The following is a 23,567-nucleotide window of genomic DNA, read 5'->3' on the forward strand; positions in this document are numbered from 1 at the left end:
TAGGATACCAACCTACCCATCTAAGATATACTGAACATTTGATTAGCATATTGCATACACTTTCACCATAACCCTGTGACATGGGTGATACCACCCATCTTGAAGATCAAGACACAGAGCCTGGAAGGCTCTAACCATTTGCACAAAGTGAACCTCAGGTTGGTGGTGCCCAGATTTCCTGTATGCAGAGCCCAGACTTCAAGCATCTCTTTGAAACAGCTTTTTCCAACTTTGAGTAGTTCTGAATCTTCAAAAGTTCTTTATTCTGTGTTTTAGCCCAGGAAAAGGATTGTTGGTACTAATTACTAGTTATATTTAATGATGGAGTGCTCATTTCTTCATGCATTTCATAATGTCATTGAGTGTCATTTAGGTGCAAGCACTAGAGATGTAGAAGAGAGAAAAACATAACCCTTTCTTCCTTCAATTTCACATGCTGATAGAAGAAAACAGGATACAAAAAATAATCAAGTAAGTATGTGGTATATCAGATTGTCGATAGAATTCTGGAAAACAATACAATCAGCAGTTCATATCTTCAGGTTCCACAGCTGTGGATTCAACAACCTCGAATCAAAAATATTCAAAAATAGTGCATCTGTACTGAGCATGTACAGAGTGTTTTCTTGTCATTATTCTCTTAAAAATGTAATGCAACACTCTTTACATAGCATTTACATTATGCTAGATATTATAAGTAATCTAGAGATGATTTAAAGTGTATGAGTGTGTGTGCATAGATTATATACAAACAACACCATTTTACATAACAGACTTGAGCATGCATGGATGTTAGTATCTGCTATATATACTGGAACCAATCCCCGATGTACTGATTAGAGTGACAGATACAGCTATTGGGGATGCTCTGGTGGTCATGATGAACTTCTCTGAGGAAGGTTACATTTGAATGGAAATCTGCCAGAGTGAGGGAGTGAGAAGAATCTCACACACAAGGAAACCATAGCCAAGGCAAGGAAGTTTGTCACAGGACGGTAAGGAAGCTAGTGGGACAGAAGCAGACAGAACAAGGAAGAAAATGTTAAGAGCAAGGCTGATGTTTGACCAAATTCAGCTATTTGGGAGTACTAGTCATTAAACTATTGAAAAACTTGCACACTGTTCAATAAACAACCACTTTTCTGAACTTTCAAGTCCCACACCAATGCTTCCTCTCCACCTAGGAAGTCTTCATATCCAGCAACTAGAGTGGGAGCTCCTGGTGGAGCTGAAAACCTTTAGTAATCTCCTCCAACTGTACAGTCTGTACTAGTTTTGAATTGATCAGCATCAATGCTGTACCATTTCGTGCTGTTTAACATTTTGAATAGCACCCTGTGTAGCAGACAAAATGGGAGAGAGAACTGGAACCCAGGTCAGGTGATGAGAACGTTGCTCTTTATGAAGGAGCATGGAGGCCCCTTCATAGCTCTGAAAAGAGGAGTAGCATATGTGGCTTCCATGTGTAAATGGCCACTCTAGCTGTGAGGTGGACAATGTTGAGAACAGACTGTAAGGAAGGAATTCAAGGACTGAAGCAGAGAAATCAGTGAGCTGCTGTACTAATCTCGCAGAGAAGGCAGCAGCTAAGGAGTGTTGAAACTGGTAAGAAGTGATCAGATTCTGGACACAGTGTGAAAGGAGAACTGATGGTATTGGCTAATGGTACAAATGTGTGGCATAAAAGAGAGAGAGAGAGCAAAGAAATGATGATGTCAATGTGTTTGATCTGAGCAACTGAAAGGATGGAATTTCCATCAGTGGAGATGGGGAAAACTGTGGGTGGCCTTTAAATCTTTGTCTGGCTGACACTTGGATGAAAGATGGACCTTTCAGACTGAGGGTTGAGATGATTAAAGATTTTTGACCTAAACAATTGGAAAGCAAAGGTTGCTATTTACAGTCATGGGCATCTTGCAGGAGGAATCTGGTTTAGGACATATTAAATTTGAGATAAAATTAGGTAGTCATAGAATGTTTAATAGGCAGTTAACACTCAAGTCTGGAGTTTGTGTTTACCCTGAGACTGAAGAACATAGCAGTGTGCACCCATAACCCCAGCTACTTGGGAGACTGAGGCAAGAAGATCACAAGTTCAAGGCTAATGTGTAAAACAGACCTTGTCTCAAACAAAATATAAAGGATTAGAAGCCTGCTCAGAGGGAGAGGACTTGCCTAGCATGTGCAAGGCCCTGGTTTCCATCCCCAGCACTGCTGAATAAATAAAACCCTGAGACTAGATGAGAAATAATGGAGGAAAGATAGGAAGAGAAAAAAGTCTGAGGAATATATTGCCTTGAGGCAGAGGTAGGAGGTAGGGAAGGAGATAGGGCAGGAATAGTCAGGGAGGAAGGAGGAGAATCAAGAGTCAGGGATGCCCACAAGTTAGATGGGTAAAGCATATTAAGAAGGAAGAGAGTACAACCCACTGTCCCAAATGCTGATGGCTATTAACTAAGATGATGACAGACAGCTGATGATCAGATGGAGTAACATGGAGCTTTTTCATGATCTTGCCAAGAGTTACTTAGGTCAAGTGGTGGGGACAAAAGCCTATGGATGAGAGTCCAAAAGAATATAGGAGAAAATTATTCCTAGGGCCAACAATAAAGATTTAAAACTCTTTGGGGGAATTTTGCTCTAAAAAGGAATCAATAAATAGGGCAATAATTGAAGGAAGAGATTTATATATTAATAGGAGATGGTATCCCAGCTTGTTTGGGTGCTGATAGGAATGATCCAAGACAGAGAAGAAATTAGTGATGGAGGAGAAACTAGAGGGTGGGATCTGGTGTGGCCAGATGGGACTCTGAAGAGCACAGGAAGGCAGATTGTGCAGGCTCAGGGGCAGACAGATGTGGGGCTCAGAGGATATGGGGACAAAAGAAGGGAGAGGTTTTCTTCTATGGTACCTACCTCACTAATAAGAGAGTCCATGAAATAGTGACCCAGGAAAGGAGAGAACGAGTGAATTTGGGGGATGCATTAGGCAAATAGCATAGCCACCTCTGTGGGATTGGGTGGTTCAAGGTTTTCACATCTCTGGGGAACAGAAGTTCTAACTCTCTTCCTTTGGAGATGCTAGTCTGCTCTCCTATGAGCAACAAAGGGTAAGGCCAAGAGCTACCCATGTAAATTTGAGCTGGGACATCTATCTTCATCTGTCCTCAGACATTGTGGTGTTCCTAGTTCTTGAGCCTTTGGACTCAGACTAGGATTTACACCTCGGCTCCTCTCAGACCTTCAGGATTGAAGATGCCCTGGGCCTCCAGCTTACAGACAGAAGATTTTGGGACTTCTTGGCTTCTATAATCATGTGAGCCTGTTGCTCATAATAAATCTCTTTCTATATATCTCAAACATCCTATCAGTCTATTTTTTCTGGAGAACACTGACTCATACAGAAACATATTCAGTTGGTCCATACTTTACTCAGAGAGGACATGCTGGTCTTCCTGTCACTCATCATCAAACAGTGTGCTCTTCCTGAAGGACTTGGGATCTGCCCTGGGTGAGAAGAGAAAACTTCCAACCCTGATTTCTAGGTTCTGTAGATTGCCGCTGATGGAAGAAGTAGGAACATAGGAAAGGAAAAGGGACATGGAAGAAAGAGATAGCAGGGAAAAAAGTGGTAGGAATGGTGAAAGAGAAGATTGAAGCATCTCAACCTAGTCTGAGGAGCCCATTCATTGCAGTTTGCCTGGGACTGCTGCATTGTAGATGAAAGTGTGTGCTTTGGAATCTGGTGCAGATGGAAGAAAGACAGGCTTCACTACTTACAAGCTCTGCTAAGATCCTAGACAGTCATAATTTCATCTTCATCTCCATCTTCAAATGGAAACCATAAAACTTATCTTGTAGCATTGTTGTTAGGATGTGTATAAAAGTCCTTAACATAGTGAACTCAAAGCACAGGAGACTACCATCTACCTGGGGCCCCAGAAGGCAAGCCTGGGGCATCTGTGCCCTTCTTGGTGCAGAGAGCAAGACTGGGTGTCTCCTAGGACCCCCTGTACTCAACTTCCCACTAATGCTTCTTCTCATCTTCATTTTCAAGCTCCACCTTTTCCTCCTCTATTTACAAACTCAGGAGAAGTGTTAGAGTGTGGTGGGGCATGGGCTATTTATTGCTTCTGCAAAACCATTTCTTCTTTCCCTCACCAACAGAACCCTAGCTTTGTTGGGGGTGGGGGCAATGTGCCCGGCAAAGAAAACTACTTCTCTGGGTTCTTTCAGATAGGGATGGCTATGCTCCTAAATACCAGACAATAATATGTAAACTGAAGTCACAGGATGGGACTTCCAGAACACTCCTACAGAATAAAAAGACCAAACTAGCTTTATCTGGCAGCATTTTTGTTTTACCTCCCCTCACACTGTCTTTTTCCTCGTATAAAGTGATGTCTGTCACAGAGGCTATTGTGTCTCTGTGATGTGGGCTTGAGGAGAGAAGCCAGAGTTAATACTACCCCTTGCTCCCTGCAAGAGAAGCCCTGAGTTTTTCCCAACTGTCTTCCAGTCATGCCCTTCCCCACACAGTGAGACATGCCTCTATTCCAGACCACTTGTCATATATTCAATCCCAGAATTTTCTGACTACAAGACCCGAAGCCCATGTGTGATCTTCCCTGGGTCTATCTTCCCAGGAATAGGCCATGTCTTCATTGTGTACACCCCTAAGTCCCAGGATATACCCCAGGAAGATGGCAGAGATCCAAGTTAAGAACAAGGGTGTGATGTGAGAATCTCTGGCACAGAGAGAGACAGACAGTGCTAAGAAAACTAGTGTTGGCACTGCAGTGCTAATGGTGGTCCAAAACCCACCTACTGACTTCTACCCAAGGCAGCCACCCCAGTAGACCTACTTCAGTGTGGCTAGAAACTCTATCTCCTAAAAACAATCATGAATCAGATATATTCTGAAATCAAATTCTAAATAATTAGCTCTTTTCTTCTCCCAAATATTCTTAAGTGTTGTTTCCACACAAAGCCATGATGTTGGCCTTGAGTGCAGCCCCCTTTGCCCTCGGCAAGAGAGTGTCAGGAGCTGCTCTGTATTACCTGTTCTAGTTGTACTTCTCTCCTACCTGGAGCATGGTTTCCTTTCATCTTGAATGAATTTATTCAGGACCATGAGCTCAGTTGCACATTTGGGCTCTGGCATATCAGTCTGGAATGAGATCAATGTTTCCTGGTCTGGAGGCAAGGGGATAAAAGAAAGTCACCTCCAGAGGAATCTGGAATTATCAGTGTGTCTCTGAATCATGTTTCCACAGGATCTTTCCTCTGCAGGAAGGATAGGGATGAAAGTAGATTAAGCTCTGTCTTCATGCTCCTGGAGAAGATTTGTTGCCTGGAGAAGACAGCAGGTGTTTGTTAAAGGGGGCTTCTTAGCATTTAAATTCCTTATGTAGTGTTGAGAAAACCTAAGTTGCCTTGAATGCAGAAGCAAGGTAGCCACTCAGTCGCCCTGAGAAAAGACTCCAGTTGGCTCAGAGTAAATTCGCTAGAACCTAATAGAGGCATAGGATCTAGCTCTAGGGCTTTGAGGAGGTGACGTAGGGCCAGCGGTGATTAGTACATTTCCATGCATCAGATTAAAAACGGTAATTACCTCTTCCTCTAGGAAGAGACCAGATTCAAGGAGGTAGGAGAGGGGAAGAAGAAGGAACCTGAGAAAGTGGAGACACGCAAACTTTCATCCTTGCTATAGCCTTGTCAGGAAATCTGTAAGGTCCTAAATACATTGATAAAATTCCCACAGAGAAGCCAGCTTGACTGATGCCCGAGATTTTCCCATCTTGGAACTCACTTAGGTTCTGCAATCAAGGCAAAGGTGGGCAGCTATCCTGCTTGTTTCCTTTGGAATGAACTCAGGCAAATTCCTCCTGAGTGTGTTTATCTTGGCTACCTACAATGGCTTGAGAGCCTCGCAACAAGAAGGGGCAACTCTGCAATGATTCCAAGCTCCTGAAGGCTAGTGTCTGGGTGGGGTGGGATTTGGTAGAAGACAAGTGAGAATTGATTGAGAATTGATTCCAGGATTTGGCATCCAGGAGTTGGCAACCTTTTATGTAGAGTCGTTTGAATGTTGTACTTGGTACTGCCTAGACACCTACCAGTTGCAGGGTCCAAGGGTCCCTGCCATGGTAAGCCTCTGGCCTTTATTTACTTCCAATGTTATAGGGAAGACCAAAGTGCCTCGAGGGAGAAATTGAGATGGACTTGGAAGCCACTTGGAGGACTTGGGGGCAATGGCTATTCATAATGGAGTACAAAATTATGTCAACATTTTAGTCTCCAGTATCGTCCCGTGGGTGTGTATCAGAGAAATGTCAGCTCTAAATCTCTATAAACTAGTAAAAATAAAGAGAGGCATTTAGGGGAAGAAAGAAATGAAAGAAAGAAAGAGGGGAGGGACAAAGAGAGAGAAGGGGAGGGGGGAAGGGAAGGGGAGAGAGGGGAGGTAAGAGGAGAGGAGAGGAGAGGGGCCTGTCACTGCTGTTTTCTAAATAAAGCTTCATTGCCAACCCAGAGTAGTACAGACAACAGAGATCATGTACTCAATGGGTCCAGTCAATATCCAAGTGGAATAATGTAGTCTCTGTGTTGTCAGTGAACTTGCTGAATTGGCAATCCTATTGTTGATAGGATTGGCACATTCTACATATAGTCTCTGATCTCAGTCTCTATAGCTTAATTATCTTACTTATTTTAATAGTAACTACAAATCTCTTTTTAAAGTGGATGATACATATTTTTAAAAGCATTTTAAAATATGCTTTTATCTGACCCCTTGCTTTCCAAACCTCATCCATTCCCCTCATCTCCCAATAAGGGGCAGAGAAACGCCTACGTAATATCTTTCCAAATACAAATTCTCATTTGAGTTGGTGCCTTTCGGTGTGTGTCTGCTCCTTCATTTCTACCCTTACTGGGGATAAATTTGAGACGACAGACCTTCACCAATAGATGGAACACATTTTGTCAGAAATCCAAGACACATTGTCTCTGTTGCTAACTCTCTCAAGGTCATCTGGCATTTTCAGATTTAGTGATCTTGGAATGTAATTGTATCCATATGGCAGCCGTAACAAGCAGTGGTATGCCTAGAGTCACCATCTTGGATTCTAGACGTGTCATGATGTTCTGAAGAAATCATCCAAAGACCAAGAGAAAAGTCAGTTTTCTTTTGAAAAGATTTTAGTCTTGATGATGAAGCATTTCAATACAGAAGTCTACCCTCTCCCACAATAAACTCTCTTTTCTTTGGTTGATATTTATAAGGAACCACTCAAGGAAACCACAAACACAGTGAAAAATTAGTTTAGATTAGTGCATTTTCTGAAGATTATGGCCTACCAATTGAAACTTCTACTTGGCCATCACTTGATTTGATTTTAATGGAGTCACAGCAATGTTTAAAAAAAAAAAAAACCATGGCATACTTACTCAATGTTAAAGCAAGACATTTGTTTTAAAAGCCAAGGCATGTTAACAGAAGTGGGGGAAAGAAGACAATAATTATTTAGTGAATCCTGGGCAGCGTATTTCATCTGAAGTCTTCCTCAATCATTTACTCATCTGGAAGCCCAGTGCCAAAACAAAGTTAAGCTGCTGGAGTGATGTCAAGAATACTAAGCAGAGAGTTTGGAAGTTGCTGAAAGAGAATGGAAGCAGGGAAGGAGGATGGTGGATATCATTGCAAAGTTCCAAAAGGATGGGATCCAAAAGTGTGTAATAGAGAAGGGGTGAGGAGAGTTCCCTAGCTTCCAGGATGGAACCAAGACCACATTTCACTAGTGGACACTACACAGTGACAATGAAGGCTCCGTGTGGGATGACAGCCCAGCACGCAGGAAAGCCATGAAATTCATCATTGGCAAGAAGTTCAAGCTGCCCATGTGGGAGACCATAGTGTGAACCATGTGTTGGGGGAGATTGCCCAGTTCCTATGTGACATCAAACATGTGGCCTGTATCCACTGGTGGCCAAGAGTCTCCGCAACATTGCTGGAGGGCCAGCAGCACTGCTGTGGCATAACCCAGCTGCACAAGCACAGCTCTCTGGGCCACGCAGATCTGGATGCTCTGCAGAAGAACCCCCAGCCCCTCATCTTCCACATGGAGATGCTAAAGGTGCAGAACCCTGGTACATATCAGCAGGATCCATGGGCCATGACAGATGAGGAGAAAGCAAAGGCAGTGCCGCTCAACCATCAGAAGGGCAACTGGTTGTACCACGAGGTACATACAGATGAAGGAAGCTGCCACCAAATACTATGACGCCATCACCTACCTCAAAAACCTGCTGATGAAGGAGCAGCCTGGTTCCCTTGACTGGAACCAGCTGGACCAGCAAATCATACTGCTACTGCTTAACTATTACCAGTGTAAGCTTGTGGCCCAAGAGTATTAAGAAGTGCTGGATCACTGCTCCTCCATACTCAACAAGTATGACGACAACATCAAGGCCTACTTCAAGCAGGGCAAGGTCCATGCAGTCATGTGGAACGCCCAGGAGGTCCTGGCTGACTTGCCAAGGTATTGGAGCTGGACCTTGTCCTGGTGCCTGTTGTGAGCTGTGAGCTGAGGGCCCTGGAGGCACAGATCCAGCAGAAGGATGAGAAGGACAAGGCCAGCTTACAGGGCATCTTCTCCCACTGACAGGGCCTCAGCCCTGACCACCATGCCAAGCCCACTGCTGTTGCTGCTGCCCACACACCACTGCCACATTATGCTTCTCTATATAGAAAGGCTTACTTATCTCTGAAAAAAAAAAAAAGAATACTAAGCTGGCAGTGACTGACCTCTACAGAGGTTAGTACAGCCCACAAAGGCTCCATTTCCTGGCATATATGACACCGTCTTGGAACAGCACCACCTGAACTGTTGGCCACAGTAGTCTCTGCTCATGGATCTCTTGTTAGACATAAACTTCTTTTAGTCATTGAATGATAATGCTCATCTTCTTAGATATGTATGTTACTTATAATACCATCCTGATATTGGTCTAGTACTCTATGGCTTACCAAGGACAACCTTATAGAGGAGGCAAGAAAATATCCCCATCTTCCAATGGGGAAAGTAGCTCAATAGGAGAGTGGGGTCTAGAATCCAAGTCTGGCTCCAAAACAGAGGAGTGCATTTTCCCTTAGAGTATTCTTCCTCATTGCCACATGTATGGTTGTCCCCATGAAGGCTTTGGAACATGCCTTCTTTCCTTTCTCCGGTGAGTGTTAGGAGAACCAATTCTGAAATGGGACAAACTGTAGCTTAACTTCCAGCTCTGCTACTTACTCTTCTCTGGAGCAGAGGCAGAGCCTCTCTGAGCCACAGTTTCCTCACCCACACATGACAGTGTTAGAACTCCTTTCTCCCACTGCATACACTGTCTCTGCCTGGGCAGATGAGAGGTTGTGATTTTGCCAGGGCTGAAGCAGGAGTTTTTCCTTTCTACAAATGTGCAATAAACTGTGCCCTGTTATAGGGGAAGTGGGAGGCTGGGGAGAAACCACCCCTCACATTCTTCTTGGTTTGGAAACTGTTTGCTAGGAAGGAGGTAGGTTGATTCTCCATAAGAGTCTGAGCCCTGACTATTAACTCCAAATTAGTCTTTATCAGAGCAGATCTGCCTCAGAGGTGACACCCCAGTATCAAAGGGACGTCTTAGTTGGAAAACCCAGCTTAATACAAAGCTCTGAGAGTTCCCATGGAAGGACTGAGCTTGGTCCAGTACATGGTCAAGAGCCCTCCAAGATTCAGCTCTCTGGCGCAATAGGGCAATGATGATGGGGTCAAGTATGGGTCATGACCTTGCTGTGATCAGCAGTCTGTTCAGCAAGGGCACCAGTGTGGTGTGGGCAAAGGTCTCCAATAGCTCCCTGAGGCATTTGCCAAAGAGGACTCAGTACTCTCCTGGGATCTCTCCATGGGGAGGGATCTCTAAAAGCCTCCCTTTGGTTAGAGTCAAGACCTAAGGAACTTGGATGAATCTGTTGCAGGAGGCCTCAAGAGGAAGATATGAGTGACCTTTCGACTGAGCTCTATAGAAAACTATATGAGTGAACAAGTGATTCATAGGAAAAAGAAGGATTTGACATTCAAGTTGGTGGTGTGGATCATTCTGGAAAGTGTAAAATGGGGAAGAAAAACCCTTTGAGGAGCTCGTGAAGGTTGAACAGGTGACAACTGTACAGTTCTTAGCCCAGAATATGGCCCCATCCAGGGCTACACCAGTGATTATCACTAGTGTGCTATCGCCTCTCACTGGCACATCTCCACCGACCTCCAAAAGAGCCCACAGAGCAGGGAGTGTTAAGTCCAGAGTAGGCAGCAGCATCCCAGCGAACGCAGGCTGGAGTCTGAACCCCAGCAGGGAAGTCCTCCTAGCTGTGTGAAGAGGGTAAGTTATTCAACCTCTCCAGGCTACAGTTCAGTGCCATTAAAACAAGGTTAGTGATGACAAGTAAATTTACAGTGATCTAGTACAGTTTAGCCTCAAGAACTATAGGAATAATAACTAAGACGAATATAGGAATAGTGGAGGAGAAACAACTTTTGTAGTGGAGTATAAATCTGAGAGCAGTATAAGCTCTGTGAGAAAATAACTTAAAATATAACCTCATTTAAAAGGAAAGACATTTGATAGAGATTTCCCCAAGTATTATTGAGCTGGAAGACATTTTTCTACATGGATATTTTCTATCAGAAATGCAAAGCAAATGTTGATTAAACTTGAATTGCTTTCTCTTTTTCTTATTGAAAACATTATTATGAAAAGGAAATCAAAAAACGCCCAGCCAAAGATGTGAAGGAGAAAATATTAGAATATTTAGGCTGTGTTTACATATAAAATTTAAAAATGATGTTATTTGAAAAATTTGTGTTATTTATGGTATTAGTATAAAATGTGTATTTTTTTGTCATTTCTAATTTTGTGCTAAATATTCACCTTTGTACCTAATTTTATTTCATGATTTGGGGTGCTTTTTCCTAGGGTCCCTAAAATTATAGACACTTCTTTGCCCACAAAGCCAGGATCTGCCCACATTAATAATACAACCTACTTTTGACGTAATGCATAGGGGAAGTGTCCTCCAGGGGCTGCCCATGGACATGGAGAGGGACTTAGGAGGAATTTCTGGAAGGAAGACAGATGAAGGGGAAAAACTCTGCCTTAGAAAAGATAACAGGCAATAAATTGAGGCAGGGAAAAAAAGAATCAAGAGACAGGTGGATATAAGGAAGTCTGGAGTTGGCAGTTAAGAAATCCAAGTTTGAAGTTGATAGGATAGGAGCTGAGGAAAATTTCCCAGTGTAGGAAATGAGGCCCGTGGAAAAGGGATGAAGAGGCCTGTTTTAGGGGCCTCATCTGTTTCTCAACTAGCAACCTCACTCAAACCAAGCAGATGTGGTTCCTGATAGAAGTTGACATATGCTCTCTGCAGAATTCAGTGCAGGCCAACCAGAGTCCAATCGTGCTGGGAGCAAACTAGGAGCAGGTTATGATGTGGGATCCATGTCAAACGAATGCCTCTTCCCCTTAGGGCCTGTGGCTTCATTCCCCTAATTGAGGAAGACGTCCTGGCTTGGAAGCCTCAGTCCAAACTTCTTCCCTGTCAGGCTGACAGGAAGAGAGAGAAAGGTGGGGCAATCAAGCAGAAGGTTCCTAATCTGTAGAGCTGTCTTTTTAAATTCCCATCTGGCTTCTGCCTTGTAACTCCTTTCTGGAGATAAAGCTGCAGAAGTCACTGGGAGGTCAGAAGAATAAGTGAATTCCACTGTGTCTTCTAGCCTGGTTCTGAAGGAATCTCTCCCTGGGGAGACTGCCATTCCTGCTATGGAGGCAAACAGCAAAGAGAAAGGAGGGTAGGAGGTCCAGATGTGCAAACAGGGCTGCCTTCTGAGGAAACATCTGTCCTGAAGAATGTGTGTGGCTAAGCTGAAGGGTGGGTTCTGCTCTCAGGCGCCCTCTGCTGTAGCTGTGCAGATCAGTATTGCTATGGACGGGGGCAAGAGTGCAAATCCTTACCTTGTCTAATTTGGGTTAGGGTATCTGAGACACAGGTGGCCAGGGCCTGTGTTATAGAATGGTAAGGTGGAAGATAAGAATGAGTCAGCAAAAGTGATCTATACTTTTCACCATTGCCAAGTTGTAGGGAACCTAGACTTTACATGTCAGAACTGGAATGAACATTAGCACTTACCCCATCCAATCCCTTGGTTGACTAGCCAAGGAATAGAAAATACACACTTCAGGTGAAGGTCAGGACATCACTGGGACAAGAGTGCAGGACTGCAGCCCCACAGATGGTTTAGGAGAGTCATTACCTCCCTTCCAGATTTATCCATGAGGGTTTCAGGTAAGTAAGTCTTTGATGCTGCTTGGATATTAAGTTGGAAATTAAAAATGAATTGTTTCAGGGCGAAGTGGAGAGAGGAAGGAGTAACATGGTATTCTGGGAAGTATATATAACTGAAGTATAGGGGAATAAGACAAGGACATTAAGTGTTGAGAAAGAAGGTGGTTGACAGTCAACCTAGAACGTCAAGGCTTTCCTGAAGCAACGAGATCAGTTGGAATATGTACACTGGAATCCATCTCCATACTGAATGAACACTTTTCAGAGATGAAAATGAAGTGAATGTGCAGATTAAATGTGATCTGCACAGTTCAGGCATTTTTAAGTAAAAGAAACTCACATGGAGACACATCCTGGTGAAATTTCTGAATTATAAGAATAAATTTTAAAATCTTACTAGCACCAGTAGAGGAGAGAAAAAAAGTTACACAGGGATATCAATCAGGCTTACTCCAGAGGCTCTTCCTCTGAAGCCCTGGAAGAGCGTGGATTAATTGCCATAGCCACAATGTTTTGAAAGAAAAGATGATGACCTGAGAACGGTGAATCCAGCCAAGCCATCATTCCAACATGAAAGCAGTTTCAGAAATGCATATGCTCAGAGAATACACCACTCACATACCCCGTGTCTTAGGTCAGGCTTTCTGGAAATCAGCCCCTGAGATGAGACCCACATACCTTCCTTGCAGGAGGTTTCCTGGGGAGCTGCTTTAGAACAACACCTGGGGAGAGGGACGAAAGCATGACTGGGCAGAGGGAGGAATGGAGCTAGAGGAATTTGTGGAAAAGACCTCTGCCAAGCCCACAGGGAGCTCTGGAGCTGGGGGAGCCCTTAATAGTGGACCCAAATGGAGACAGGCAGACCCTTACCCACCTGTGGTGCTGAGTTACTGCGTGTGGGCTGCCCCAGAGCAGGAACATGACCTTGGCCCAGGAAGCTCCCTTCCACTGCAGGCAATTTTGAAAGGGTCTCAATTGTGACCACTACTGGCCAGGGGAATGAGGGTCTAAGTCCAATAGGGCTTTGGTGGCCTCTTTAACTCCATCTAAATGTTTTGTTTTGTCTTCCTTTACCTTGAAGGTATGCTCTGGTCAACTAAGAGATGGATTTGACAATATAAAAATATCAGAGTTGTCTTAATTCATTCTTAAGACAAAACACTGCTTGTTTATGTATTTTAAAGAAGTCATAGGGCAACGATTGGTTCTTGATTCCCCATGTTGTTCTCTTGCCCCCGAAATGCTTTCCATAGCCTGGTGGAATCTCCTTCCACAGTACAGGAACTGGAATATTTGCTTTCATTTTTCTTTTTCTTAACAATGGCTAATGTATTTATAAGGATAGAAGATTATGCTGGGAGAATTAACCAAAGAAAAGACTACCATTTAATCTCTCAGAAATAAATAAATAAATATAGTGAAATTATGACCATTTTCTTTTCTTGTTTTCTTTTTAAAAATGTGTTCTTTTTAGTTATACATGATAGCAGAATGTATTTTGACATATTATACATACAAGGAGTATAACTTCCCATTCTTGTGGTTGGATATTCATATACGAACACAGGAAAGTTATGTCGCATTCATTCTCTTTCCTATTCCCACCCCCTCCCTCCTGTCCAATCTGGTGAACCATCACTACCCACCACCACTGCCTATATCATGGCTATTTTCTCAAGCAGTGATTTAGTGATGATTTCCTGCATCCTTCAAAGCCTTATTGAGCGTAGTGTAACTCCACTTTCACCAGTGGGATTATAGTAAGCAGTGCCGATCCGTCAGGGCTCTAAGGAGGCAGAAGGTGAAGGAAAGTCTCACCTTGTGTTTTTTACTTTTCTTCTCTTCCTCTACTCAGCCCTCTCTGCCAAGAGCACATACAGAAAATAGTCATCAAGCTTATTTGTTTCAATCAAGCATCAAGTTGATTCCATTAATTTCTGTTCTTCATAAGGAAAGATTGGTGAATCATGTGGTGGTGGTTACTTTTTCTCCCTAAGCACTTCTGCATAACTATGACTTGGGCTTGTGGCTGTTTCTCTACTAAGTCTAAAAGTTAGTATGTGCAAAGTAATCTCAACTGTTATGTGAAAAGAAAGAAGGCTGATTGCAAATTCTGTCTTGGAGGTGAAAACATGGGTGATTTACATTTTTTATTTACATTTTACTTCTTTTGCATTTTCTAAATCTTCAATGAGCATGTTTTTTGTTTATTTTGTTTGTTTGTTTGTTTTGGTACTGGGATACTGGGAACTCAGGGATGCTTTACCAGTGAGCTACATCCCCAGTCCTCCTTATTTTTTATTTTGAGATAGGGTCTTGCTAAGTCAGTGAGGCTGGCCTCGAACTTGTGATCCTCCTATCTCTCAGCCTCCCAAATTTCTGGGATTATAGGTGTGCATCACCAATGTCTGGCTTCACTTTTTAAGTTAGACAAAGTCAATATTACTTCAAATCAATGTAGGTGACTACCTATGCACTTTGGAAGCACAAACTTAAAGCAAGATATTAACTATTAGTATTTCTGGGAAAGGGGAATAAGATAATGAGTGATTTCTTTTTCTTTCTTCAATGTTTCCTATTTTCATCCACAATATTGTTTTTTGCCTGTTATAATAGTAGAAAACATTTTTTATTACTTCCATAAAGAGCTCAGGGAACAAATTTTTAGTGTTCATTTTGTTTTTAAGACTGTGCCTACCAATTCTTGACCCAGGTTAACAAGGGCTTTGAAAAGTTCTGTGTCTTACTGTAGCCCAACTTCTGCCACTGCTAGGTTGTAGCAGGCACACTTAGAGATCTTGCTAATTAAAAGCACAGGCCTGAAATCATCTGGGCCCAGGGAAGGGGGCAAATAATAAAATCCCTAATTCACCTGCAGGGAGAGAATGGGAGAAAGTTGCATCTTTTCAGAGCAGAAACTTGCTCATGATCAGATTAGGTGTCCCTTCTTGGTGTAGTGTAGACCCACCCAGAGGACTCTATTTGACTTGGTCCCAAAGGTTTGACCATCGTCCACCAGAAGCTTCTACACCCAACTGATTAAGGGGAAAAATAAGCAAAAGCCCTCTCTGGATAATGGAAATAAAATGGAGCCCCCACTCCTACTTCTAATCCCTCTTCCCTTCCTTTACTTTTTTCTTTTTGCTGTGACACTTTTCACTTTTCCTTTACTTTTCTTTTATCTACTTCTCTGGTACACACAGGGCGTGAGCTTCATGAGGGCCCGACATATAATATATGCTTAGTACATACTTTAGAATGAATGAATCTATTTTTATTGGAACAAAAAGGTCAGTGAGATACACCAAGTGAGAAAAGGTAACAAGACAGCACATACATAGCATAATTGTCGCTAAAACAAAGAGATGTGTGTGACAGGGAATCTGAATCTGGAAGACACAACAGTTGTCAACGTTGATTATAGATTTGGGGATTGTGAGCAGTTTTCTTTTCTTCTTCATTGATTTTTGGGCTGTCTGAATCTCTCTTGGTGTACAAGTTTTGCCTTTATGATCATATAAAAATATTCCTTTTAATTTAAAAAAGAATAAAAGTGGACAGCCAGTGGGCATAGAGTTGGCTCACTCAATGCCAAGTGGCACCTTGGTGAGGGAGGCAACCCTTGAGTCTGGCCCAACACTGCTTCCAGGACGTATCAATACCATCCATGCTCATAAGAGTCCCTAGGGACATCCTCTTTCTATGGGTCCAGACTCTCCACATCCTTACTACTCCATGAATTGCAATTTTCCTCCCCTGCCCCACCTCACTCTCTCCAAATCAGTGAAGCCTGTTGTAAGATATATAATATTATTATGCCCCTGTAGTTCAAATCTAGGCACCAGTGGTGAGTGTTGTAATTGCAATTGATTATAGAATTATTTGTACATGTTTGGTCTAAGACATGACTACCTGCTGTTCTAAGAGCTATATCTATGCCCTGTCATCCCCACAAGAGAAGGGGCTGCTTTCCATAGCAAGTGTTGGTGGTCAGTGCAACTCCATATGTGGCCAGGAGGGAGCTAGAAACTACGGTGGCAGCACTGCTGACCCACCACACCAGAGGCCGTCCCCTACCAGGCAGCTGAAACATCAGAATGATTCTTTGTCTCCTCTAGTCAGATTGACCTGTGAGAAACTGGAGATGGGTGTGGTTGGAGCAGCCATGACACTAGTTTCTGGATAGCAGAAGGGGCTGTACAGTGAATGATGACGATCTGTGTTTGGCCTTCACTTCCAACAATGCATGGAAATCTCACCACAGAGCCCTAGGAAGCTGCAACCAACTGAATGCACTAGCACTACAAGATGTGACCTCTTCACCAGCTGGGGTTTGACATTAATTCATATACAAAATGGCAGAACCCCTCACCTCTTGAGCCCTATTTACTGTCTACTTTGTCCTACCTAATATTTCCCCATTGCACTTATTATTATCTAAAATACTACACACTTACTGACTTATTGTCTATCTCTCTCCAGAGTGTAAGCTCCCTGAGGCAGGGATTTTTCTCTCTTTTATTCTCTGCTATCTCTTTAGTCTAAGAATAATGTCTGGCACACAGTAGGGGGCTCAACAAATATTCATACAGAGGAAGGAAGGGGAGAGAAGAGAGAAGGAAGGACGGGAGAAAGGAGGGAAGAGAAGAGAGATACAAAGCACCAAAGACAAGAGGTGCATCCTTAAAAAGTGTTGCCATTTATTTTATTATTTGAAATCTGAACTTGCATAAAATGACAGTCGCACTGAACTCCACACGTCCCTGTGACATGAACTGGAGCCAAGCCCAAGCTGGATCTTTGCTTGCCACCCTCAGGTCCAGTGGCCACAGCAGTCAGCTCTGCAGCTTAATTTGTATCAGCTGCAGTTTGTGACAGCCCCAGTTGCTAGTGGCCCAGAGCGGTTTCCTCATGGTGACAGCAGGAAGGGGGTGGTGATCATGCACCACAACGGCTAGGACATGGCTCTCCCTGCACTTCTCTCACAGCCTGCAGTCATATGAGATGCTGGTGAAGTACAAGAGGAAGCCCCAGGGACAAGGGAAGGCTCGTGGTGCCTGGAAAACTCTAGGGTGGAGAGACTCCAGTGGGGTAACAATCCCCTAAAAGGATATAACTCAAAAGAGGATCTACAAGAAACTTAAGCTTGAAGTTTCTGAAAAGCAGCATCATTTCTCTTCCTTCTAGCACTCATTCTGTTGTTCTCTCAACTTTCTTCTCTCCCTTTCACACATATTCTTTGATCCGCCATCAGGCCAGGTCCAGGCAGATGCAGAGCATGCCCGTGTGGGTGTACCAGTGTGCTTCTGTGCGCACGCATCTTGCTGCTGCCCATCCTCCTCACGGAGGAGTGGGATGCGCAGCTCACACGTTGGTGTGCTGGGAACCTGAGGATGCTATGCTGCCTGGCTGGCTTCGGCTGGAGGGTGCTGAGCTGGCAGCCCGGCTCCTCCTGCTCCGATCCCCACCTCCCTGGCTCCTCTGGGCTGGCTCATCAGAGAGCTTGAGCTTCTCATGCTCCTCTTTCAAGAAGAAGTCCACCAACAAGCTCTTCTCTTTCTTGATCTGGTCACTGATGTCCGTTGGGATATCTGGGATCATCCAGTCCACCAGAACACTCAGGAACATCACAAGGTTCTGTCAAAAGCGAGGGAGAAAGTGGCTGAGTGGAGAGGCAGGCATGTCCAACATCAACAACAGTGCCTTGCACGCTGCAAGGCTTCATTTGATAAATGGTGGCTATTGCTCCTTCCCTTCAGCAGGACTTGTAGTAGTGCCCTCACACGTCTTGTTCTTAGTCTTCAAGCCTCCAGATTTTCCCTGCTCTAGAACCTCTTGGAAAGTGGCCACAAAGTGCAGTGGCCTCTCCAGAGCTGTGACTGTGACAGTTACTCCTCTCTCCCCTCCAGCTGGCTCTCTCTGTCCTCTCTGAGATGGGCTTTGGTATTTGCATTGACTCCTGGTCTCAGTCACTCCCACCTATCACCCGCATTCACTGCATTCTGCTTAGTGCATCACAGCCATCTCCTGACTGACCACCTGGGACTTCCTGCCTCCAATTCTCCTTGATCAATTCTAAGCTTTTGTGCACACTTTATAGGGCTTCCTTCTTCTGGGTGCTGAACCACATCGCTTCCCTTGGGTGCATAGGTAAGAAAGGACTTTCTTTTCCTGGAAGCATTTTCAGTTGTGCGAATGAGTATGTGACAACAGTTACTGGCGTGGTCTGATACATGCCAGCTACCCTTCATACACATTTACCCAACACCCTTCTCCAATTGTGATATTTTTCCCTGGCTGCAGATTTCACATCAATGTATCTTCACCTTTCTAAGATCCCAAGGCAATGACTGAGCCCTTGAAAAGTATGTTCTCCTAGGGACTCAGGGGAACACTTTGGGGACCAACTTCTGCTCTCAGTCACCTTAGGTGCTAGAAAACTCTCATCATATATTCTTCCTCAAAACATCTTCTATAGCTTGAGCAACCTGTGACATGTGACATATGGGAAAGAGAGGAGACTCCTGCAGGTGGGGCAGTAGGGGGATGTCTGAGTGGTTTTTCAAATGTATCACTTCATCTCTGCAGAGAAAGAATGGCAGTCTTCTTTAAGTGAAAGACTAGCCGATGGGCTTCTCTACTTCCTGGGCTGGGGTCTGGGGGGCAGGATATTTTAGAGGCCTCCAGAGATCTGCCTTCAGGGAATACAAAAGCCTGAGGGAGTCCAAGAGAAAAGGATCTGGGCTTGTGTGCTGGCCCCACTTGAAGACCTACAGGACCCCTAGTGGGAATTGGGGGCCCCTGAGTTTGGAGAATCTCAGCGACGCAATTGGAGCTGTGGCTATTGTCAAAGATAGGAATCACTGGGCTCAGTTTGCTATTCATTCAGGGATGGCTAGATGGCTCTGGGGGCCCTTCCCACCAGATGTCTCAGTGGCTAAACAGCACTAACAAAGGGGGGCCCCAAGAGCATAAGAAGAATGGTTCAGAACTTGAGCCCTTTCTGGGAATGCAGAAATGAGGTGGGCTGTTTGTCTGCACAGGGGCTGAGATTCTGGTTTCAATTGCCCTTCCCACTTTCCTTTGTCTTAGGTTTAAATGGGAAATTATCTCTACCCCGCAACTTACTCCACATCTGTCCGGTAATCTTACTCTGTGTTTTATTCTCCTTCTGCAAAGTCCATCCATTAAAAGAAGCCCTCTTGGGAGTCCTCCTGCTTTGCCCAGGGAAGGGAACATTCACTTCTGCCTGCCACATGTGAAGACCCCTTGTGTCACAGAATACAGTCAGCACTCCATCTCCATGGGCTCTTTTGATCCGACCAGGGATCAAAAATATTAGAAAACAAAATTGCATCTGGACTGAACATATACAGTTCTTTTCCATTATTACCTAAACAATGCAATATAGCACCTGTTTATAAAGAATTTACATTATCTTATCTAGACATGATTTAGAGTACAGGAGAGGATGTGTGTAGGTTGTATGCAAACACAATGCCACTTTATATAAGGGACTTGGGCATCCTTGGATTTTAATTATCTAAGGAGGTTTAGAACCAGACCCATGAGAGTCTCAAGAGACAGTACCTTGAAAACCTGAAGGTGAGGGGCTGGCAGGTAGTTATGACTCTCTTTACCCCTGTCTCCTGGATCCTAAATACCATTCCTTATCTCACCTGGAACAACTCACCTGGAAGATGATGACAAAAGCAAGACGGGCAGACAGAACAGACCAGTACTGTTTGGAAAACTCATATGGGTTTGGTGCCCATGGTGGCTCTCGGTAATCCTTGAACCTGTCCAAAGAGAAAGGTGGTGTTAAGACTGGGAAGAGACAGAGGAAAGGTAGTAAAAACTCAAGGATTTGAATATCAGACAAGCTCTTAGCTATTAGCTGTGGAAATATGGGAGGAAATTAGATGTGGGAAGCAGGAAATCTATGATCCAACCAGCAAATATGTATGGAATAAGAGAATCAAAGTCCAAAAAAGCCAATATCAGCCTAGAAATGTCTTTTTTCCTACTCCTTTTCCTAACAGTCCCCCAAAACTTCTCCCTTTGGTGTCTAGATTCAATTCCCAGATGATCCCAGGAATCATGAGAATAACCCAGGCCAGTAGGGACACTTTGGGTCCCCACCCTTTGGGTTGAAAGGGTGAAAGGGTAGGGAGACACCAGATGACTCCTCTAGTGCTCTGTGGCAGTCTGAGGCTCCCCGAAAATGCAGCACAGTAGGTAATCCTGGCTTCTCCACCAGTGGCTTTGGAATTCCAGCTACCAGAGGGGCTGGCCTTGCTTCCAGGCTGTACTGTTAAACCCAAAGGAAGGCTGACTGATCTGGACCAAGTTGAAGATGGGTAATTTTGGGATGAAAGCATCAATAAATAAAGTTGATAAGTATTTCTGTTTCATTAGCCATCTTCATGATCTATTCATATAATCTAAAAAATAAAAAGATGTCAGAGCCTAGTGTGAGCTCATGCCTCCTTCTCAGATGGAAGAGAAGCCTTGGGTTTTCCCTCACCCTTGCCTTCATCCCCATTCTGGAATGATTCATGTTAAAACTAGCTCGTTTTTCTCAGACACAAAACAAGCCCTACCCTGGAAGACTTCGGGTGGCATCAGGCCACCAAGCAGTGTGTGTGCCTGCTATGGAAGGCAGGGTAGGGACTCAGTCTGGAAGGGATGGGAAAGAAAACCATCACATTCTGAACATGAAGTATGTGTCAATCCCTGAGCAAAGGGCTTCTCTGTAAGATGCATCATTGCATCCCTCAGGCAGGCATTCTTATCTCTGCATAATACATGAGGAATCTGAGGCTCAGAGAAGTTCAAGTTCTTGGCCAGGGTCTTGTGGCTAGTAAGATGTGGAGTCCAGGAAAGAATGCATGTCTGGCTAAATCCAGGCTTCTCTCCCACTATCATAGAGTAGCTCACCAACAGCTGCATTGAGGGGAGAGATTCATCAATGGGGATTCTTTAGTCCCTTCCCCTGTCCTGAATAAACCAGCTGCTCCAAAAGATCTATGTAAAATCATGATGGGTTCCAATTGTCCAAGGAGAGACAAGAGAAGAGGAGGAAAAAAAAAAAAAAAAAGGAGAGGAAAGAGATTCACACAGAGAGATAGAAAAAGGCACAGCAATAGTGAGCAATAGAGACAAACTAGATGGCAGACACTGAGCTTTCAACCAGGGTTTGGCAAGAGGCCAGGAGCTTCCCCCTTCCCACCCAGCTCCCCCTCTCCTAACAGCTGATCACAGCTGTTGCAAGCTTGGTTTGACATCCGGGTGAAAAGCAAAGCTAACTGCAACCCAGCAGAGCACCACGGGATTCATCATATCCATCCGTGGCTGAGGACAGAAGCACAGCCAGTTCCAGATTATCCTTGCTAAGGGGAGAGAGATCGGAACAGTCAAACGAAAAAGTACATTTTGGAGTGGGAAAATTCTCAGAATGACCTATGCCCTTGCTGCCCACAGAAAGGACCCTAGGGCAGAAGGCAATTGATCATCCTCCTCTTGAAACCTCCCGGGAAGGAGGTGAGACACGTGTGTGGGCACAGGCACACAAATCAGCACATGCATGTGCACACACACACACACACACACACACTCCTTACTGTGGGGCAATCCCTTTTCAGGTTCAGCCCAATCCCTCCCGATACCATGAAAGTCCCTTTCTCGTCTTGTCTAGCTCCTTCGATGAAGGAACAGCTGCTCACTGACCTTGGTATGAGAGTCACTGCTCACTCCTCTTTTTTCCAGTCTGAAAAGAATCCATAAATAATCTAATTCTGGTTCCACCTCCAATACTAACTTACCACAGCTTTTGGAAACATCACTTTGCCCTCCCTGTGTGTCCAAAGCATGTTTTGAATCTAACAGGCACATCTATCTAACTGACGGTCAGCAGTGGAAGATTAACAAAGAGATCTGTCTAGAAAGGTCTAGTTGAACATACTTCTATTCAGATAAGCTAAGGCTGGCTCTGTTAGGTAAGGGGAAAGCCACACCACAGAAAAGAGCAGTTAGCAATTTAATGAATTTTGCATCTGCTCACATTGTTCTTTCCAAAGCTAGCTTTTAAAAAACTATGACTTAAAGTAAGAAATACATTTTACACTGATGCACATATACACATATGTTACTAAAATAAAAAATTACACAAAACATACTCATTCTTTCTGTATGCACTATTTAGCCTTGCCTAGCCTAGACTAACCTAGCCTAGCCTATTCTTTGAATTGCTGTTTGAAGCCTGGATGGTAGTATAGGCCTATAATCCCAGCTACGCAGGAAGCTGAGACAGCAGGATTGCCAAGTTCAAGGTCAGTCTGGGCAATAAAGACTGTCTCAAAAAAGTAGAAGGGGCTATGAATGTAGTTCAGTGGTAGAGCACTCCTGGGTTCAGTCCCCAGTACCACAGAAACATTGCTTGTGACCCACTGAAATAATTTCATAACCCACTAATGAACCATGACTCATCATTTGAAAAACATTGATTCCAATAAGCCTCTGCTACCAGGTAAGTAAACCGTTGTTTACATGCCAACATAAGTTCAGATTTCACAACTTAAAAAAAAAAAAATTCATCCTAAGAGTCAAGGTTATCAAATGTTTTCACTAAGTAACAAGAAGACACTAATTAAACAAAGAGATAATTAGCATTAAGAATAGAAAATATTCTCAAAAGGCCAGTGGCTAATGGACTTAATCTTTTCCACTGCTGGGGTAATGGTTTATGTGTTTGCTTTGTTTCTAAGCCCAGTGCTCAGCTTTGAGGAAAGTTGTGTGCTTCGGAGTCAGCAAATGAGAAACTGAATGCCATGTCACCACTTTGCTCCTGTGTCCTTGCTCTTGTTTGGATCTTGAATGTCCCCCAAAGGCCATGTGTTAAAGGTTTGGTCCCTAGAAGGTACATTGGGAAGTGATGGACCTTTAAGAGGTGGGGCCTAGTGGGAGGTCTGTAGGTCATTAAGGGCATGTCCTTGAAGGGGATCATGGAACCCTGGTCCTTTCCTCTCCTTCTCTTTTGCTTCCTGGCTATGAAGTGAGTGGCTTTGTTTTGCCTCTTACTGCTGTGTTGTGTTTCTTCACCACAAGCCTGCAGCAATGGGGTCAATCAATAAAGGACTGGAATCTCAGAGATACAATTTGGGGGACATTCTTAGATCTCACCCTCACCCATCCAGTCCTCCTT

General features: G+C 43.9%; 1 protein-coding gene and 1 pseudogene across 2 annotated transcripts in view; one reads left to right on the top strand and one right to left on the bottom strand.

Annotated features, from left to right (window-relative positions):
- The first annotated feature begins 7,598 nt into the window (after positions 1 to 7,598).
- Positions 7,599 to 8,762, top strand: LOC306661190 (AH receptor-interacting protein-like; annotated as a pseudogene). Its single transcript has one exon. The product of its transcript is annotated as an AH receptor-interacting protein-like (transcript).
- Positions 8,763 to 17,065: 8,303 nt separating this feature from the next.
- The window catches only part of ANO2 (anoctamin 2), a 335,522-nt gene continuing 329,020 nt past the window's right edge, over positions 17,066 to 23,567 (bottom strand). Inside the window, exons 23-24 of the mRNA XM_079140683.1 lie at positions 20,058 to 20,163; positions 17,066 to 18,001 (exon numbers count right to left, since the gene is read on the bottom strand). Coding sequence (XP_078996809.1) covers positions 17,729 to 18,001; positions 20,058 to 20,163 — 379 coding nt within the window. The 3' untranslated portion in view covers positions 17,066 to 17,728. The remainder of the gene's footprint in view (positions 18,002 to 20,057; positions 20,164 to 23,567) is intronic.

This window comes from Sciurus vulgaris (genome assembly GCF_902686455.1).
Source record: "Sciurus vulgaris genome assembly, chromosome: 5".
Taxonomy (NCBI): Eukaryota; Metazoa; Chordata; class Mammalia; order Rodentia; family Sciuridae; genus Sciurus; species Sciurus vulgaris.